We start from the raw sequence: 22,230 nt of genomic DNA, 5'->3' as shown, positions 1-22,230 counted from the left end.
GGGCCCGACAACTAATCAGAGAAGAGATGGACAAATAATGGGGAAAGTTGGGGCAAATCCCTCAAACAGAGATCATCATTTCTAATCTAACATAACCGTTTGTTTGTTTGTTTGTTTGTTTGTTTGTTTGTTTGATTGCTGAGCTACAAAAAAACTAAACTGAAGTTAAATGTTTTAATAAATGTGAATTAATCAGATTTTTTTATAGGGTCCTTCTTTTTTCAAATGTTGACAGATATATATGTCTATATAACACGTGGCACGTTGCTAAAAATACTTTTAGGACACATGTATTTCACTATCGAGTGATATTTATTCTTTTTTTAATAAAAAATAAAATCATTGAACTCCATTGTGTTATAAATTAGATTGTATACAGTTTTATTGTGAGAAGTACATTCTAAAATGTAAAAAAAAAAAAAAAAAAAAAATATATATATATATATATATATATATATATATATATATATATATATATATATATATATATATATATATATATATATATATATAATTATTAATGCAATAAAAGAACTGTTTCTATATATTTAAATATTGTTAAATTAGGAAGTTTTAATGTAATACAATTTGGTATATTTATACCACCCTCAATCAAGTTTGTTTTTTTCCCTTCATATGAAAAAGTTTGGGCACCCCGGATCTAAACCTATCTACTACCTTAATATAATTATTAATAAGCATCAAATCAGAACTGTATTAAGACAGTCATAGTTAATGGTTTGTTAATAGCGAGAAATGTAAAATAAAGTGAGAAACAAAAACTAATTTTACTTAAATTCAAAATAAGGTAAGAATTTCCACTTTAACCTCTCCTCACTAACACACACAACATCACCAAAAACTGGAGAATTTCTACTGTTGTATCCACAATTTGTCTGAAAGTTTCACTCAAGCGTATATTTAAAGAAATCCACCAAATTACACCAACTGATCTCTAATGAACTTCCAGCACACCATTAATGTGTGTAAAGCTTGGTTTCACACGCTCAGCATTTTTAAAGTTTTCTAATAGATTTGTGTGTGGCGTAACAAATCATTAAGTGTGTGAGTTCACCAAGGCAAAGCTTAAATGCTTAAATGAACTAATAGCACAGGGACTGTAAAAATGCATCTAGGGCTCACTGGGCGCACTATTTGCATGTTTAATAACTAAAACGTATAGTAGTAACAGCCCTTCATCAGGAGATTAACTCTCATTCATTTCTCTAATCTAATCATATATAATTACACGCATCGTCACGTCTCATCCGTCCACTGCCAGTAATGGATTTGCTCAAAAATGTTTCTAGGAAAATTCTTCACACTTTTAAACCTCAGCGATAACACATGAGAAAGACTGCTGAGTTTTTGAAAATTAGTAGTGTGCGGTATCTGCAGAGTGCCTTGGGTAGGTAAGCTCAAAATAAGGCCCGATTTCACAAGAAAACTACTATTTTATAGGGATGTAACAATATTGTAAATACCGTCATACCGCAATAATAATTTTTTTCAATATTACTGTAGGTACTGTGGTCTGTTGTCACTACAGATCCAGTAATGCGGAAATGGAGTGTGTTGCTAGTAGCGGGGAAGAAAAAGAGCTGGAAATGATCAAACCTAAAGCGGGTTTGAAATTGAATGTGTGGAAGCATATCGGTTTCTTTCTAAAATGATACGAAAAAGGAGAAAAGGTGACAGACAAAGAAAAAAACAATATGAAGGCACTGCCCGACTGTGGTGAAATATAAGTCGGGGAATACGACTAAAAACAGTCATGGGGACAGCAGAACACAGCACACTTTTTAGATTAATGCAGACATTGACTTGTACCGCAAAGAGATCTCTATCTCACTCATGGCTTGTCCTCTCAAGTTGTGGAAAGACAATGCACAACGTTACCCACTGCTGTCAACCTAGGCTAAATCATATCTCTCTGTCCCAGAAACCTCAGTCCCAAATGAGAGGGTTTTTTTCTGTTGCAGGGGACATGCCCAGAGATCCCAGCTTTTACCAGATTATAGTTATATGATAATTTTCCTTAAAAAACCCATCTCTATCTAAGTGAGTGAGTGATTAAATGTTGAATGTGATGAGTTTTCAACAATACTAAATTGAAACTATTTTTTTTATATGGTTTAATAGTTTTTTGTTATTAAAATTGAAGTTCTAAAAAGATGGCTAATTTGTATGTCATCGATATGTTCAGTGCTAGGGTAAATAAACACTTTTGGCACTTTTTTTCGAGTCTTTTCATTAGTTTTGTTTTTCCTGTAAATTATTCAATAAATACCGTACCGTGCCATTCATACCGAGGTATTGTACCGTGAAATTCTGATACCGTTACATCCCTACTATTTTATGTATTGTCAGAAAAGTCATTTGCACAAATTTTTAAAATTTCAATGTATTCATTCGATATGATTTTTAAAAAGAGAAATGCCCCCAAACTCCACTGCAAACCTAAAATCTATATTTAAGGTCGTACAAATTTGATTTAGCCACTAAATCGGAAAGTTATAAATTGCGATGCATGTGTTGGGATGTTGTAAATGAGGGCGATGCCGATCCTCTTGTGCACCACCAGAGGGAGCCATCGCCCGAATTCTAATTCGACTCACTGACTCAAAATCCCACAAGCCCTGCTACCTGGCACTGATTGCGGTCCAGGTGCAGCTCATCAACTCCCGTGTATATATACCGCACTCACGCTCTGGTTCATTGCGAAGTCTTGATTTGCCTGGCTGTCATTTCTGAGCGTTCCATACTCCCTGCTTCGGACTGATCTGTGTTTCTGACCCTGTGCTTGTTCTATGATTACGAAAGACATCTGCCTGCCCCTGATCTCCAGCCTGTTATTCTGACCAGTAAGATATCTGCCTGCCTTTGAACTTTTGCCTGTCCCACGTTCTGTCTCCTGGATTGCCCCTTTGTGTTTGTATGTATGTGTGCTTTTAATAAAGTTTGCAAATGGATTCAATGCCTTCTGACTCATCACAACAGAAGACTTCGCCACTACAGAATCCAGCAGCTTTAGCACAAGTTTCTACTGAACTTTCCGCTCAAGCCACTCAGTTAGCCACCCATCATCAACAACTCACCCATCTAACATCTCTCACGGAGGAACTGGTGAGAGCTATGCAGCAACTCCGTCATCCGAATCCTGCAGTTACCCCGCCTGCTACCATGACAGCTCCTCACCCAACGCATGTCTCCAGTGTTCCGGCTACCGTAAGTCCCCGATTAGCTTTTCCTGAAAAGTTTGATGGTTCACCTTCTCGCTGCAAAGGCTTCCTATTACAATGCAAACTATTTGTTAACCAACAACCTGCATTATATCCCACTGATTCCAGTCGAGTGGCTTTTGTATGCAATCTGTTAACGGGAAAAGCGCTGGAATGGGCTACAGCGATATGGAAGGAGGAGGAATGTAACTACCCAACGTTTGAAAATTTTCTCAAGCAGTTTCGGGAAGTGTTTGAGCATCCAGCAGAAGGGAGAAGCCCCGGTGAGCAGTTACTTTCTCTTACCCAGGGGCGTAACACAGCTGCAGAATACGCCTTGTCATTTCGCACTCTCGCCGCTCAAACTAACTGGGTTGAAGACACACTGAAGACACTATTCAGACGGGGTCTGACTGCCACTCTGCAATCTGAATTGGCTTGCCGTGACGAAGGAAAGAAATTGAACGAACTCATTGAACTTACCATCCGTCTTGATCATCTGATTCGCAGCCGTAGAAATCCTCGCACACAGTTCCACGTTTCAGGCGATACGCCCCCTGATGAACCCATGCAACTGGGTTTCACCCGTCTCACCCATGAGGAAAGAATGCACCGATTGCAAAATCATCTATGCCTGTACTGCGGCCAATCAGGGCACAGGAAATCCACCTGCAGCGTACGACCTCATACACCAGTTCAATCGGTGAGTCCTTCCCATGTTCCAGCATTTTTCAGTGTACTGTTTCCTGTAATTATTAAATTTGATAAAAGAATGATTAATACCACGGCTCTTGTCGACTCTGGGTCTGCCGGAAACTTTATCTCTAAGACATTTGCTTTAAATCACGAACTATCTCTCAGCTCCTATGATTCCTGTCTTGCAGTGGAAGCACTAGACGGTCGTCCTGTGGGTGAAGGACGCATCCGTATGATCACGAATAAGCTACAGTTACAAGTTGGTGTTCTACACACTGAAGAAATGCAATTCTACATTATTGATTCAGTTAATCATCCACTGGTATTGGGACTGCCATGGTTACGGCGACACGATCCTCATATTTCCTAGAGGGACGGACAGATATTGCAGTGGAGCGAGTCATGCATGAAACAGTGTATCCAGCCCATTCACAAAATCCCATTGCGAACCACCAACATGTTACCTGAACTCGTTGATGAACGAATCCCCATCGAGTACCATGACTTACATGAAGCTTTTAGCAAACAAAAAGCTACTCAACTTCCCCCACATCGACCAAGTGATTGTGCAATTGAATTAATTCCCGGCTCAAGTCCTCCAACAGGTCGAATATTTCCTCTGTCACAACCTGAGCACAAGGCAATGTCTGAATATATCGACAAGGAATTGGCCAAAGGTTTCATTCGCCCTTCAACATCTCCTGCTTCAGCTGGATTCTTCTTTGTAAAGAAGAAAGATGGCAGTTTACGTCCCTGTATTGATTACCGAGGGCTCAATGAAATCACCGTAAAATTCCGCTATCCATTACCCCTCGTACCTCCTGCCCTGGAACAATTAAGACAGGCTAAATATTATACCAAGCTTGACCTTCGCAGTGCATACAACCTTGTCAGAATCCGTGCTGGTGACGAGTGGAAGACCGCGTTTTCCACCACTAGGGGGCACTATGAGTATACAGTAATGCCCTTCGGCCTGTCAAACTGTCCTTCTGTGTTCCAATCCTTTATGAATGATGTCTTTCGGGATATGCTGGATCGCTGGGTAATCATTTACATCGACGACATCCTTATATATTCAAACACTATGGAGGAACATGTTGAGCATGTACGTATAGTGTTGCAACGTATGATCCAACATCGTCTGTACGCCAAATTAGAGAAGTGTGAGTTTCACCAGACACAGATCGCCTTTCTGGGCTATATCATCAGTGCAGAAGGGATTACTATGGATGACACGAAAGTACAGGCAGTTCAACAATGGCCGTTACCCCAGAATCTCAAGGAGTTGCAGCGATTTCTAGGTTTTGCCAACTTCTATAGACGGTTTATCAGAGGCTTTAGTTCAATAGCAGCACCGTTAACAGCCATGACCAAACGAAACTCCCACAAACTATCCTGGTCCTCTGAAGCACACCAAGCATTTATTGATCTGAAGACTCAATTCACCACAGCTCCTATTCTCCGTCATCCCAACCCAGACCTACCTTTCATTGTGGAAGTGGATGCATCCAACACAGGAGTCGGGGCGGTGCTATCCCAATGTCAGGGTCAGCCATCCAAAATGTATCCATGTGCCTTCTTCTCCCGTAAATTGACCAGCGCAGAACGAAATTATGATGTGGGAAATCGCGAATTACTGGCAATGAAATTAGCCCTGGAAGAATGGAGACACTGGCTGGAGGGGGCTAGTCAGCAATTCACCATCTTAACTGATCACAAGAATCTGGAATATCTCCGCTCAGACAAACGTCTAAACCCCAGACAAGCTCGTTGGGCTTTGTTCTTCACCAGATTCAACTTCATTGTCACATACAGACCAGGGAGTAAGAATGGTAAGGCAGATGCACTATCCAGGCTATCAGAGGATAAACCCACAATTAGTGATGAGACCATTCTCCCTACAAACTTATTAGTGGCTCCAGTACAGTGGGATATACTTACCGAGATCCAAGAGGCAAACCGAGAAAACAACCCTCCAGTAGACTGTCCGAATCACCTAATTTTTGTACCCAATAATATACGTACCAGATTACTGACCCATGTTCATGACACTCCCAGCTCGGGGCATCCAGGCATCACTGCAACATTGGAGTTAGTCAAAGCTCGTTTCTGGTGGTCGTCTCTCACGAAGGATGTGATTAATTATGTTCAGAAATGTAAAATTTGCCAAACAACGAAGGCATCTCACCAAACCCCTGCTGGCTTATTACAACCGCTACCTGTTCCGCAACGGCCCTGGTCTCATATAGCGGTGGACTTTATCACGGATCTTCCTGTTTCCCAGAATAACACAGTCATTCTCACGGTGGTTGATCGTTTCTCCAAAGCTTGTCACCTAATACCATTGCCCAAATTGCCCTCTGCCTTTGAAACCGCAGAAGCCCTGTGCAATCATGTATTTCGAATGTTTGGCTTACCTGATGATATCGTCTCAGACAGGGGATCCCAATTCACTTCCCGGGTATGGTCCGCTCTCTGTAAAAATCTAAATATTAATGTTAGTCTCACCTCAGGGTACCATTCTCAATCCAACGGTCAAACTGAACGAATGAATCAAGAAGTCATCCGATTTCTACGTTCCTATTGTCATCAGCAACAGCACGACTGGAGCCGGTATCTGATGTGGGCAGAGTATGCACAAAATTCTTTGATAAAGCCAGCTACAGGTATCACTCCATTTAAATGTATTCTCGGCTACCAACCACCTCTGTTTCCATGGTCTGGAGAACCTACTGAGCTACCTGCGGTCACAGATAGGTTGCAACGGAGTGAGGAGGTCTGGAATCAGGCTCACAGACACCTCATGAGGGCAGTCAGGAGGATGGAGATTCAGGCGAACCGTCATCGACGCCAGGGACCCACGTATGAACCGGGGCAGTGGGTGTGGTTATCGACATGGGACCTTCGTTTGAGATTACCCTGCCGCAAGCTCAGTCCCAGGTATGTAGGGCCATTCAAAATATTACGCCAGATTACTCCAGTGTCTTTCCGCTTAGCCTTGCCTAATCATTATCGTATTTCTCCCACTTTTCACATGTCATTACTCAAACCCGCTGGTGGTCCACGAGAGGAGACGGCTGAGGAGGAATCGGAAACCAGGACCCCATCAACTGTCATGATCGAGGGCGAAGAAGCATATCTCGTTCGAGAAGTGCTGGACTCTCGACGCCGGGGTGAAGCCCTCCAATATCTGGTGGACTGGGAAGGGTATGGTCCAGAGGAACGGTCCTGGGTGAATGCTAGGGATATCCTAGACCCAACTCTCACGGAAGAGTTTCATCAGAGGTTCCCAGAGAAACCAGCTCCCCGACAGCGCGGTAGACCCCGGCGTCAGGTGCCTTCTCGCTTCAGGAGCCGCTCGCAGGAGGGGGGTTCTGTTGTAAATGAGGGCGATGCCGATCCTCTTGTGCACCACCAGAGGGAGCCATCGCCCGAATTCTAATTCGACTCACGGACTCAAAATCCCACAAGCCCTGCTACCTGGCACTGATTGCAGTCCAGGTGCAGCTCATCAACTCCCGTGTATATATACCGCACTCACGCTCTGGTTCATTGCGAAGTCTTGATTTGCCTGGCTGTCATTTCTGAGCGTTCCATACTCCCTGCTTCGGACTGATCTGTGTTTCTGACCCTGTGCTTGTTCTACGATTATGAAAGACATCTGCCTGCCCCTGATCTCCAGCCTGTTATTCTGACCAGTAAGATATCTGCCTGCCTTTGAACTTTTGCCTGTCCCACGTTCTGTCTCCTGGATTGCCCCTTTGTGTTTGTATGTATGTGTGCTTTTAATAAAGCTTGCAAATGGATTCAATGCCTTCTGACTCATCACAACATGGGATTTTCAGGAGCTATGCTGAGTATGCATTTCAGTGTAAAAAGCTAACATTGAGAAATTTACATTTAAGGCAACAAATTTGGCAAGTAACTTTGTTATTTTTACAATTCCGCAGTTAACTTCAATGTACACATTGATGCATCCGCCATCTTAAAATAGACATCTTGAGTTAATATCACTAAATTTAAATGGGCTCTACACACAGCAGTCAGCGATAAACTTCCGATGAAAAAATAATGTGACTATTTTCAATTTCACAAGGTTGTTTTTACAGCATCGATGCTGTTATATAATTACAATACATATAGTTAAAAAGACTTAAGCATTCATTTAGTTGTTTGAGCCTTAAACAAGATGAAAGACCGTAGAAATTCCATTAAAAATACTGGGGTAAAATAAACTGTCATTTTTTAAAGACATGGTGGGGGGAAATGCAATTGAATGCAGTGCTTTTTGTCTGATCTGAGACCCACTTTATATCGTATATCTAACAGACAGTTTAGTAATGAAAAGCCATTGGGCTGCCTGACTGAAAATTAAAAGTCTGTGTGCATATAGCCTATTCCAAAGTTAATGAGATGGATAAACTTTAACAGGATATGACTTTGGTCTTTATTTCTAATTTTAGGCTTTTATAAATGACAATTCTAGCTAGCTTATGCATTCATCTTGTAATATGGGTATTAATACATGGTTATAGATATTTATATGTGAGCAATAGTTGCAAAAGCAAAACAGTTATTATGAACAGCATTAATATTTAAGTTTATCTACACTGTAAAAAAAATATTTCTTTTACATTTTTTTGTGTGTTTTTTTTTAAATGACATAAATTTACCATAAAATAACTGACGTTAAATTACAGAAATTTAAATTTAAGGGAATTTGTCATCTAATGTTCATTATTTTTCTTAAAAACAAACGTGTATGAATCTGGTTTTAAAAATTCCAAATGAAGAAAACACGTCTGAGTAACACACAGACACATCACTCCTGATTTAATAAACAAGATTCTAATTAGAAATGACTGAATGTCAATTTGAATGAATTTGAAACATCAGTCTGAACATTTTTCTTGTGTTATTTTAACAAATCTTTCAAATTATTTTGTTTTACTAAAATACACATCAATGTATAATAGAATAGATTTCAAAAGAAAGTGCTTGCAAACAAAATTCACTGGCTTGTTATATCATACACTGAAAAAAATTATTCAGAGATGATTCCTTGGATTTACTCAATTTTTTTACGTTAAGTGGTTGTAAACAATTTATTTGTGTTGAATTTAAACAAACAAATTAAGTTGAACATTGTTAAACTTAATTTGTTTGTTTAAATTTAACACAAATAAATTGTTTGCAACAGTTTTGCATGCAACACTTTTATCATTATAATGGCATTTTCTATTTTTCAAAGAAATGTTCTAAAATCTGTAATGAATCTTAGTGCAGTCTAGTCCACAAATGATTCATTAGTTTCATTAGTCTTTTGTGAACTGGGAAACAACGAATGCATTTCAATGCAGCATTAGAAGAAGCCATCAAAACGGGACAGACTTTGTCATGCTGCAGTGATACTCTTGGACATTGGACAATTCTATATACTGGGCTCAGCATGACATTGCTTGCACCCTACTAACTTTTATATTAATATTTTCAATAGAATGCTATACAACAATATTTACATTAGTTTAGCGAGTACAGAATCCAAATCTGAAGCAAATCTTATAAATTAACTTACAATAACAGTCAAAAAATAAGCAGACCCAATTTTATATGTTAGGGGAAAATAAATAATAAAAAAAATTAATAAAAGAAGAAAAATTAGGAAGAAATGAAAAAGAAGAAAATTAAGCAATTTATAAAAATGATTTGTAATTTTGTAGTTTTTAAGTCTGTTTTTGTTGTTGAAATATTGCACTTGAATTTAAATGTATTATGCTTCTATTTTTAAAAAGGTTTGTTGATTAAAATATTATTTTAATAAATATGCACTACCATGTCAGTAGGATTTTGTAATGTTTTAAAATAAGCTTCTCCTGCTCACCAAGGCTGCATTTATTTAATCAAAAATACAAATTTGTAAAATTGTGAAATGTTATTGCACTAAATAACTGTTCAAAAGTAGTTTATATTTTAATTGAATAATTTCTTCCAGATTTTAAAGATGAATTTTCAGCTTTATTACTCCAATCTTCAGTCACATGATCCTTCAGAAATCACTCTAATATTAAATATTATTCTTAAGGGCCAAGCACTGAAGGTGGGTAGACACCTATTAGACGCATTTCCACTGCCGGACCAGTGTGAGCCAGGCCTTTTATCGGGCTAGGCCATGCTCACTGCTTGAGCAGTGAGGCCAAAATCATGTCGCGTTTCCTCTGTTGGGCTAGTAGCTCACAGCGCATCATTTAAAAAAAACCCACCCCCAGAACGTCCCCTGAATCAAACATCTCACAACCCACCCAGTTCAGCGGGAATCAGGCAGGCAGATAAAGCAAACCATCGTATCATCATGAAACAATTAAAACGAAGACAACCAAAACAAACAAATGACACGTTACTGTGCATTACATTATAAGTCTAGGCTATACACATAGGCCTATGTATTTTCATTCATTATATTTGTTTACTTGCCGACCAACTGTTGGCATTGTTCATCGAGTGGGGTCCGTGTATCATCCGTTCATTTGATTATTCCTTTTATTACGGAAAACGAAACATCAGAAAAACGATGAATATTTCGTTTTTCTGTTTATTCTGTAGGCAGAAAAAACGGAAACTCATCTGTTATTCTGCTTATTAACTTAAAACGAAATATTAAAACAAACACAAAACCAAAACGAAATAATGAGTCAAAAAATGGTCCGTGTACGGTCCGTGTACGTTTTGTTCATTTGTTTTCCATTTTCAAACGGAATAAAGGAAATGGAGAAAACGGCCGTTTTTCCGTTTTTATTTTGCTCACGAGAAAACGAAAAAACGAGATTTTGGCTGGATTTTCGTTTTTTGGTTTAGGGTAGGAAAACGGATAAAAGACTTTAAAATTCATTTTACACATGTAGGCGGTGCTGAAACGCCCACTTTCCTCTAATTGGTCAACCAAATCTGCGCTCGTGACGTCACCCTCAAAATAAAAGCCTTACACGAAGGCTTTTAATTATTATTATTTAATTATATATATAAACAAAGTTTACATATTCTATCATTTGAACCACACACAGTTAGCAGGCTTACATTCATTGCGTATGTATAAATTAAATAAAAACGTAAATCAGCAGTATTCTTAGACATTTGTCATTAAAATAAGGTCATAGTTCACTGCCAAACTTCTTGCTGCTGTGCACCTGATGCTGAGCAAAGATAGCCATTTCCGAGGAGCACCTGGTTTGCATGAATGTTTCAGAGCAAGGGCTTTATAGTAATAATAATAATAATAATAATAATTATTATTATTATTATTATTATTATCATTATCAGTTACTAGTGTTTTTATTGTTTGGTGTGTTTTTTTTTCTTTTTAATAGTTGTTACCAGAACCAGAATAAGAACACTTTGGGCCCTGCTATAAAAACAAAGGGTACCATTTGTTTTCATTTATTTCTTCCTATTTTAATTATATATTGTAATTATTTATTTGATAATTAATACTATTTTATTGCAACGCCAAAGTAGGCCTGTCTTATTATTTTTTTATTATTAAATTTGCTGTTATTGTAGGCTAGATGGCAGGCTTTAAATATTTTAAATAACATTTACTCATAACCTTACTAATTTGAGAGCCGAACCTAAAAAAGTTTAAGTGCAATAAGCCTGTACAATAAAGGGAGCCGCAATGCATATTTCTAGCGCATTCTTTCACTCAACAATTATTGCTGGAATAATGAAATAAATTTCAAATTAACTAATTAAACACATTATAGTTGATAAAAAAATTGTGTCTAGTAGTTCCGACAAACAGATAAGCTCGCTACATGTGCGTTGCGCTAATAATTTGACATCTGCTCTTCTTGAGAAAGTGCTACAGCGGGCCCTGCTATTTCACATATAAGGTTAGTGATACGTATTTTAAATTAGTATTGCACATTATTCATTCATTTTCTTGTCAGCTTAGTCCCTTTATTAATCTGGGGTCGCCACAGCGGAATGAACCGCCAACTTATTTAGCAAGTTTTTATGCAGCGGATGCCCTTCCAGCCACAACCCATCTCTGGGAAACATCCACATACACAAACACTTATACAGTACGGACAATTTAGCCTACCCAATTCACCTGTACCGCATGTCTACTGTGGGGAAAACCGGAGCACCCGGAGGAAACCCACGCGAACACACTACACTACTGAATTAGACACACAATCTCAAAAAAAAACTTGATGCTTATTTACATTATCTAAAGTCATTTCTTAAGAGGTAGGATCTGTTGTTGTATTATATATTTTCGTTTTAATATGCAAATAATTTTCTTTAATTTGTAATAGGTCCCTCATTGCATAAAATAACCAGCCTTTGTATTCAATATGTTTGTAAATTGTCCATCCAGTTTGACGCAAGCAAGCTAAACAACATTTTGGCCTGTTTTGCTTATTAAATGAGTGATTTTCACGGAGAAACAAATCATCCATCCACACAGTTTTGTATAGGACCTGTGTGAACAAAAATATACACTTCATCATAGCCTATAGGAAAATGTATCTGTTTAGAACCAATTTTGTGTTGTATAATTAAAAATATTAAAAATACAATAATAAAAAAAAGGAATAATATTTGAAGTGCAATGCTTCAAAGATCCAATACGCTGCATGCAGAGCCAAAACAAAAACTCGTTTGTTTGTTTAATAAAATAATAATATGAAATTAAAGTGAAATAGTTCCATAACCTGTATTATAACTGTAGTCACTCTAGATGACAAATCATCCGTTGCGCCGGTCAGTTTCACTTTTAATCAAGAATGTGCCAGAACCAAACGAGAATATTTATAGATTACCTCGGAATGAGACCTCGGTCTGTGAAGGATGCAGAACACAGAAACTCGTTGAGAATGGAGATGCATGTTAGATGTTTTATATCCCTTTAGATATTGTAAATAAACAACTAGTTTTTATAGAGATTGTGTCATGTCTTTTCTTTGACGCACGCGCTGAACAGCCTGTAGCCTAAATAATAGTTTAGATTTTATAACATATAATGTTCCATTACTTTAAATGTATAATGTTTTTTAATATTTATGAATTATATAAAATATATAGTTTATATAAATGCGCTCTGATCATTCAAGGATCATAATGCGTTGCATATTCTTGTTATTCTTCATTAGGCTTGATCCATAAATTGTGTATTTTATAAACTGATCGTTTATAAGGACTAAGGTATTAATAACTGTAATTCCTCGAATGGAAAAGTCTTGATTAAAGAAAAAGAGAACTTAATTCGACATATGCATATAGTGCGCTTATTTCTGCGCGCATCGCGCGCTTTACCGAATTACCTTTTTTATTTTTTATGCATTATAAATGCATCTGGCAGCACCGAAAAGAGCAAATGCCAAGTTATTAGCGCAGCGCACAGACAGCTAGCTCGTCTAGTCTGAACCAGGGGTTTTCAAACTATCCATTGCACACCGATCCCATTGCATTTTATTTAGGATAAACCACTTATTTAAAATTAATTAATTAAAAGGTGCGTACTCTCCAATACACAACTGTAGTGTCATAATATTTAATAATTATAATTAAGATAGACACCTGACCTCCATTTAATAAACAATTTATTTGCCATACTCTGTTAATTTGAAGTTTAAAGTTTAAATCATTTATGTTAAACTTAAATTATTTAAAAACTTAAAAAGACTTAAATTTAGTCATTTAAGACATTTTAGGTCATAAGTTTACATACATTGACCGTTGCATTTAGTAGGCCTATTCTGGTCTAAATAAGCTTTTTGCATCTTAGGTGTTTACACACAAATTAAGCAGTTTATACGTACATTTAATGTTACTTTGAAATTACTTTTGATGCAATAAATAATCCTAAATAGTTGAAAGTGTTAACATATTCTTGAAATGTAGTTATTTTATAACTATGAAATTTATTACTAAACAAAGTGAATCATTATGAATTTGCCAAGAAATAATCCACTTTACCACCGTACAGCCATGCCCCACACTCACTAGAACGGTAGAACCTGGACTGTATGATATGTTCTGTATGTAAAATAGAGAAAATAAGCAAGATGCGCAGTCTCATGCAGCCTTAGTGAAATATAGCGCGTCACAGCAATGAACTAAAAATAAAACCACCCTTGAAATGCTGGCGATCTTAATTTTTTCAGCCTACACTGACTGAGAATAATGTTGCACTATTTTATTAACAAATAATTAGAATGTTTTTTTTCCTTCAACACATTTATCATTACTTTTGCCTGTGCAAGTTTTTTTGCGCGGGCTTGAGCGCGAAGGCATCTATTTTCAGGTGCAAGATGCCACTTTGGGTGGCACCAGCACACTCTGCCACACCTGTGGCTATGTCCCTGCCACAATAATAATAACAACAACAACGACAAAATAATAACAAAAAATAATAATAATAAGACAGGCCTACTTTGACGTTGCAATGAAAAAGTATTAATTATCAAATAAATATTTACAATAGGCTAAAGGCATTTATTAAATTAAAATAGGAGAAAATCCAATAGAAACAAAAGGTACCATTTATTATAGCCCCATGCAGGGTCCAATGTGTTCTTACAACCATTGAATAACTAAGTAAATAATAATAATAACAATACTAATAATAATAGGCCTAATAATAATAATAATAATAATAATAATAATAATAATAATAATAAATTATTATTTTATACAGAGTAGGCTATTATTTAGGCCTACAATAGCTCTGAAACATTCATGCAAACCAGGTGCTCCTCGGAAATGGCTATCTTTGCTCAGCATCAGGTGCACAGCAGCAAGAAGCTTGGCAGTGAACTATGACCTTATTTTAATGACAAATGTCTAAGAATACTGCTGATTTACGTTTTTATTTAATTTATACATACGCAATGAATGTAAGCCTGCTAACTGTGTGTGGTTCGAATGATAGAATATGTAAACTTTGTTTATATATATAATTAAATAATAATAATTAAAAGCCTGCGTGTAAGGCTTTTATTTTGAGGGTGACGTCACGAGTGCAGATTTGGTTGACCAATTAGAGGAAAGTGGGCGTTTCAGCACCGCCTACATGTGTAAAATGCTTTTTAAAGTCTTTTATCCGTTTTCCTACCCTAAACCAAAAAACGAAAATCCAGCCAAAATCTCGTTTTTTCGTTTTCTCGTGAGCAAAATAAAAACGGAAAAACGGCCGTTTTCTCCATTTCCTTTATTCCGTTTGAAAATGGAAAACAAATGAACAAAACGTACACGGACCGTACACGGACCATTTTTTGACTCATTATTTCGTTTTGGTTTTGTGTTTGTTTTAATATTTCGTTTTAAGTTAATAAGCAGAATAACAGATGAGTTTCCGTTTTTTCTGCCTACAGAATAAACAGAAAAACGAAATATTCATCGTTTTTCTGATGTTTCGTTTTCCGTAATAAAAGGAATAATCAAATGAACGGATGATACACGGACCGAGTGGTCTCACCACTAATGGAGGGATGACCCAGTGCATCATCCATAATATATAACCACAGAAATTTTCCAGTAATAACTCAGTATAAAACGTATTTTATAACATCCTTGTTTTAGTAGACGCCGTCAAACATACTGCCCAAATGCTCCAGAGAGACCTAAAACATATACATTTTTCCCTAGACTATATGACACTTAATAGGTATTTCCCCATTATTTAAGTCAATAATTAAAGGGTCCAAAGTTTCACATCTGTTTATCTTTATAACTTTTGAACCGAGTGGGCCACCATCCATTTCTTTTCCCTCTGATTTGACTCTTGACTCAAATCATACAAAATTTATTAAATGACTTTTGAATAGTTCTGTCTATTATCATGAGACTGGTCTCGTTATATTTCTTGGATAACACAGAGAACATTTAAATAAATTATTCCCTAATTGACATGACTTCCTGTCCACCATCTTGAATTAGTTCAGTAGCTCGTTGTCGGGCTTGTTTATGATGTGCCTGCCTGGCTGCTTGTTCCCAATCTTTGGATACATTTATTATTATTATTATTATTATTATTATTAATGGTAATAGTAATAAAAGCAATAATGACTGGACATAATTTCATTTGAAAATACATATAATAAGTAATAAATAAATATTTATCAAATAATTATTTAACAATTTACTTTTTTTTTTTTACATTTAATAAATGCTGCCTTGATGAACAGAATAATTTTATTTATAATCTTAAATAAATCTTTTTGTTTTTATTTAAATCTTTATATATAATCATATAAAAAAAAAACCTTACCGCAAACTTTTGACCAGTAGTGTACGTTTAATCAATCTGTTTTGTTAAAATGCACCAAAAATATTACAGGTATTCAATAAGAAATTAATAAAAATATTAATTTTCAAAATGGGGTGTGCTAGTTTATAATGAGCACTGTACAGTAGTCAGCATTTAAAGTGGTTTATCAAAGTTGTACTAAAACTATTGAACAACACTTATTCTTGCCTTAGGATAATTAAAAAAAACAGTTTTGATCCACTTCAAATGTTGATTACTGTTTATGCATTAAATGGCGAGGTTAAAGTGCAAAAAAATCGTTTTGTTTTGTTCTTTCTCTACTGTGCTTCTCACATTTACATGCAAAATAAAATTATGCAAAAAAAAAAAAAGACTGACTAACTGAATTACTAACAGACTAGTAAATGCAAACATCAACAATGAAAAGTTCCAGTGCTGCCTAATATTGCTGAATGGCTCAAAAACTATAATAAATAAATCTATCATCCTCTATTTATATGTTACCTCATCCCAGACACACCAACATCTGATCTCCAAGAATCAGACAGCTTTACACTGTACACTACAGTATGTGGACCAGAGTGGCTATACAGTAACTGAATGATGATTGATTCTCTAGTTGTTGTTTTTTTTTTTGTCCTGGTGTCCTGAAATCCCTGCAACATTTGGCTGACACCTGTGCAGGACAGAGCCTCGACACCATTAAGCCAGTGGTCTCATCTCTGAGCTGACGGGACATTAGAACTGAACCCAGAGGACAGGGTTTGCACCTAGCATGTGTCAGCCTGGCTATTTAAGTGCTGTATAGCGTGGCTGGGAAAGTGATCTCCCTCGGGTCCTGCTGGCACAATGAGTCACACTCTGGGCCAGTGACAACATGCCATTAACAAGTCAGATTTAGGGTCTGCACCACAGGGCATTAGCACAGCGGGACATGATATGAAATGCAAGCACTGTCAGCGACTACAGTCAGCAGCCTGCAGACGGGGAGACAAATATTTTCTCACCTCTGGCACATTTCTTGCTTTTTATAAGCATATTATGGACAGGACATGCGGTCTAAAGCTATTATTACTCAGAGGCTGGCTGGGAATGGTGTATATTTAGAAGAAAACAGCCCACCTGAGCTGTATAAGTTTAAAAAAGAATGCATAGATTAATGTAAATGACTGAAATTTAAATGAAATTGATAATTAATCAGCAACACGGTATACTTTGTGGAACAGTTCGGGTGTTTTCCATATAGTCAGATTATATAATTAAATAAAAAATAATAATAATAATAAAAAAATAAAAAATATATACATAATATGTTTAGTTAATTCAAATACTAAACAAATTGTAAAATTAAAAAGTTAATTTACACTAGTAAAATCAATCCATCAATTAATAAATGGTCAAATGTGTAGGTGATTTAGTATCAATTTCTCCACATCATTCATTAATCTCTAGTTTACTTCTAACAGGAATACAATGTAACAAGTCAGTTTTTCCTTTTTAAATTGTGATTATATGTAAGTTTTTTCTTATAGCCATTTATTTATCATAGTAGTAGTATAAAAGTATAGTATAATAGAGTACAATAGGTTGTAACAGTAGTATTATTACAAATATTAATAAAATATATTATGGTACAGTTTTATATCAAGTAACTTTAATAACTATGCACTTACATTTAAATTAGTCATTTGGTACAAGGCACTTGTTATATACATAAACAAGATGGCCCGGGGCTTGCATGAGAGATGTTCGGGACAGCTGACAGAATCGTTACTGGCCAGATCAGTGCTGCCTATTGACTAAAGTTTTATTTGCCTGAGACTATTTGTCAATTGCGTGCAAATAAAATATAAAAATAATGTCTTAGAATCGAGAAACAATTTGTGGTTTTAAGCCTCTAAATGTTACCTTCTCTGTGATGTTGTAAACACAATATTGCTTTTTGGTTCCTCTTTTCTGATTGGATGTTGTGAGAATTTATTTTTTCTTTCTATAACCTGGTTATAGTGAAGAGGCAACATCAAACTATGTGGCTTAAAGAAAATGTCTGTTTCTAACATCTAGGAAGCAGACATTTGTATTGGTACAGCACGACAAATAAATGAAGTGATGTTTTGCCAAAGTCTCTTTAAGGCAAGTCATTTCACTCGTCGGCCATCTTTAAAATGCCTTTTGGGAAGTATGCTCGGGCATTCTGTTTAAATGGGGAAACATCAAATTCTCCAAAACTGCTTGCCAAGCTTACGATTACATTTCATATTAGGAATCGCCAGCCTGATCTCACAAGGAAACGTAAGTATTTTATGTTTTGTCAGGATTGTGGCTAATTCGTACAAATTCGTACGAGTACAGTCGTAAGGTTGTCAGTCATTGGTTGATGAGCAAATCGTACTAAATTGTACAAATTAGATCATATGAATTCATACGAATTAGCCACTAAATCAAAAAGCTACGAATTGCTGAGATTGCGTTGGAATCTCCAATAAAATTGAACAACAAATGTCCCTTTAGTTTCATTCTAAATGCCTAAATCACACAAAATCTGCAGAAACTCACGTCTGGTCCAAGCCCCTCCCCTAGAGTATTGTAACTCTATAGCGATCAATGATTGGCTCCTGTACTAGAAGGCGGGCTTTATTTGCCATATAGCGATCGCTGATTTGCTCCTATACTAGTAGCCAGAGCTTTATTCACCATATTGACAGTTACCCTGTTCCCCATTCAAAAAGATATGAGTGACACATCTTGTATATTCTATAGTCTTTGGTTTGCAGTCAGTTTGGCAAGTCAGCCACCTTTCGTTACATAATTAGGAACAGCAATATAATACCAGCACATTTTCTATACTGCTCTTATTTTTTACATATCACTTTGAATTTTTCTTATTATACATTTGTTAACATTTTTAAAACGTTTAAATTCTAGATTCACAGACATTCTTTTTGACACATTATTTAAAACATGGATCAGTAAATTTTGGCAGGGCAAATAAAAATCTGAACCACTGGCCCAATTATGCCAGTAGAAAAAATCATTAGCTTTAAATCCTGATATTTGTTTTTACATCATAGCTATATATATATATATATAAACATCTTCAAGTAATTATGTCTGTACCTAGTTTCTGTAATTACAATTGTTACACTGTTGATCCATCCCTTACACCGTAACCTAAACCTCCCCATACCAAACCAATCCCCTAACCTTACCCCGTATCCCACCTAAGAGAGACATTTAATATAATACGAACAAAATGAGTTCATTGTAGCCTTCCTAAATTTTGAGATCAAAGGTTTCAAGGTCACTTAATAAAAATATAAATTATTTACTTGAATAAAACGCACATTAACTAAACCTAGATTAAGCACCAGACTTTCCTTTCTCCTTTATATTTCTTCTTTATACAATATAAAAGTCCATTAGATGTAGCTTTATCCCAGTTGTAGTTTGGAGTAGCGCAGCCTCAGCCTCTCAAACTACATCTGCTGTCTGAAAGAAGCAGAGCGGGTGCACGAATTACACTCTACACTTTTACAGGCTGTATCAAAGCTCAGACCTGAAACTGGACAGAGACCTACTTCTTCAGGTCTCCTCCTTCAACTCTCGATCTTAAGTAGATTGGATGCGAACAGCAGCACTATAGAGTAAAGGCGCAGATGCGCAGCTGAAAATCCCTGTGATGTTCATTCATCAGGAGTCCAGTGCTGTTGACAGCAAGCGGTCACACAAATAAAGAGACGCTCGTGGTGAAGTGAAGAGATGTAAACGCAGAGTGATGAGCAAAGCCTAATAAATCTGCTTTGATTTAAGCACCAGTTTGGCCAGAGAGGACGTTTCATTTTACTGCCAATCGTGCGCACCATTCTAATCACTGGATGTGGAAGTGAAAGCCACTCAGACTGTACTGTACCCCTGAATCTGACTCTGCATGCTGATTTAATCTTAGCTGATTTAAGATGCTCTTTCTAGAAGTTTGTTTGTTTGCTGTGATGCCTTATATAAGTCTATCAGTGTTTCCTCATGGAACCTTTCAGTAAACAGTTCTTAAAATATCAAATTTGTGTATTATTTATTCATTTTTTTACATGTTCATCCAAAGTGACGTGTTGAAGAGGAACATTTGTGAAGAACAATTTTAAATCTAGGTGATGCGGTGGCGCAGTAGGTAGTGCTGTCGCCTCACAGCAAAAAGGTCACTGGTTGGAGCCTCGGCTGAAACAGTTGGAATTTTTGTGTGGAGTTTGCATGTTCTCCCCGCGTTCACATGGGTTTCCTCTGGGTGCTCCGGTTTCCCCCACAAGTCCAAAGACATACGGTAAGTGAATTGGGTAAGCTAAATTGTCCGTAGTGTATGTGTGTGAATGAGTGTGTATGGATGTTTCAGTGATGGGTTGCAGCTGGAAGGGCATCTGCTTTGTAAAACATATGCTGGATAAGTTGATGGTTCATTCTGCTGTGGGGACCCCAGATTAATAAAGGGACTAATTTTAAATCTAAAGAACCTCCTTTTCCCAACAGTAAAGAAAATTTGTAAAAGGTAAAATCCCAATGAATTAAAGATTCTTCATGGATACATTGATGCAAATAAAGATCTCTAATTTTTTAAGCTGTTCCCTCACTCTGAACCAGCTAAAAACCAGAGCTTTTAAATTTCAGAAGGTGACTGACGGTGAATCAAATTGATAAAGCATAAACCAAACAAATGTAAACTTTGTGCCATAAAAATAAAGATTCCAAAATGAGGGTGTTAGTGGTGATCCCACAGAGAAAACATTTTTTTGGTTCCACAAATAACATTTCTTAAAAGAACAAATAAAGACATTATTATTATATATTTTTTGGATTTTTTTCAATATTAATTAAGTCTTGTGAAATGAAAAGCTTGTTACTAAAGTTTTTTAAGGAACGATCATTGTAAGAATGCTTATGCTATTAGGCTGAATTGTGTGTTTCTGTGGCAACCTTGTTCAAGCTTACAAACCCACTGTATAGCTGATTATACTGGGTCATTATGTTGTTTGTTTATGAATGTATGTGTGTATTTATTTATGACTGACCGACTATTGTGGATAATGCATAATGACCAGCTACTGTACCTCGCTTCCACTGTGAAAAAAAAAAAAAAAAGGTTGTTTATTTTATGGTTCTATGAAGTCCATGGATTCTTTTTTTAGTCCACAAAGGTTATATTATGTATAAAGAACCTTTTACTAAAAGTTTCTTTGAGGAACCAGACAAAGTTCTGCTATGTTAAAATTATTAAAACAAAAATTATCTATATTTTCAATTCTGGCTCTTTGTGGAGGGAAAAAGAGAAAATTAGAGATGAAACTTACTTGACTCACATATGATAGTACAGAGAAGGGTAATTCTCAGAAAGACCAGCTGATTCGTAAAGCTTGCCATTATACAGCCAAACACTTTCAAAACATTTCTATTTTCAGCTGGATTCCACGCTCCAGTTTCCGTATAATTCAGTTGTTTTCATGACTTCTATTTTTCCTGTTGTTCAACCCGCTGGTTGTAATATTTAAGGTGAGATGTTCTTTTCAAGTGTTTTTCGTAAATATATTTTGAATTAAGTTGCATAAATCCAGTGTTTATCCATTCTTGTTATTCCAACACGGAAGTTCCGTACAAAAAAGAGGGAACAGGCAGGTTGAGAATCTTTAGTTTGGCGCACCTGTTCAGCTGAAGATCAAAAACACAGATTCCGTGCTGCAAAAGTATTTATTTCCTCGTCCATTCAAAAATAAGTATTGATATAGAAGCAGATATTTTCCAAAGGGACTCCATTTATGTCAGAAAGTGCAGGTTTACACTCCTGACCGGGCTCCTGCTGTTTCCAGGATTTACTCCAGACTGAGCATCTCTCTTTCCCTCTCTCTTTCCGCATCTACACTTTCATGTCAGACAGACATAGAGGGAGGAGGGGCCTATCACAGAATTTCAATTAGGCCGAATTCAATTAGCAACACATTTAAATGCGTTTTTTTGTTTTTAATAAAACAACATAATTATCTCGGACAAAATCAGAAATGC

General features: G+C 36.5%; 1 protein-coding gene across 7 annotated transcripts in view; it reads right to left on the bottom strand.

Moving 5' to 3' along the window:
• Positions 1–22,052, bottom strand: part of chrna2b (cholinergic receptor, nicotinic, alpha 2b (neuronal)) — a 31,669-nt gene extending 9,617 nt beyond the window's left edge. For 2 of the 7 annotated variants that reach the window (XR_012396402.1, XM_692206.8), the window contains exon 1: positions 21,525–22,052. Coding sequence is in view for 3 of the 7 variants with exons in the window: in XM_692206.8 (XP_697298.4) it covers positions 21,525–21,594 (70 nt within the window). In the remaining 4 variants the exon portion in view is untranslated. Of the gene's footprint in view, positions 1–21,245; positions 21,289–21,524 lie in introns of those variants that run through there. The other 5 variants (XM_073934077.1, XM_021468614.2, XM_073934079.1 and 2 more) reach the window with 3 other exon arrangements.
• Between the last annotated feature and the right edge of the window lie 178 nt (positions 22,053–22,230).

Source organism: Danio rerio, chromosome 20 (assembly GCF_049306965.1).
Source record: "Danio rerio strain Tuebingen ecotype United States chromosome 20, GRCz12tu, whole genome shotgun sequence".
NCBI classification, from domain to species: domain Eukaryota; kingdom Metazoa; phylum Chordata; class Actinopteri; order Cypriniformes; family Danionidae; genus Danio; species Danio rerio.
The sequence above is the reverse complement of the archived record's forward strand: the minus strand, read 5'-3'. Positions and strand labels throughout refer to the sequence as shown.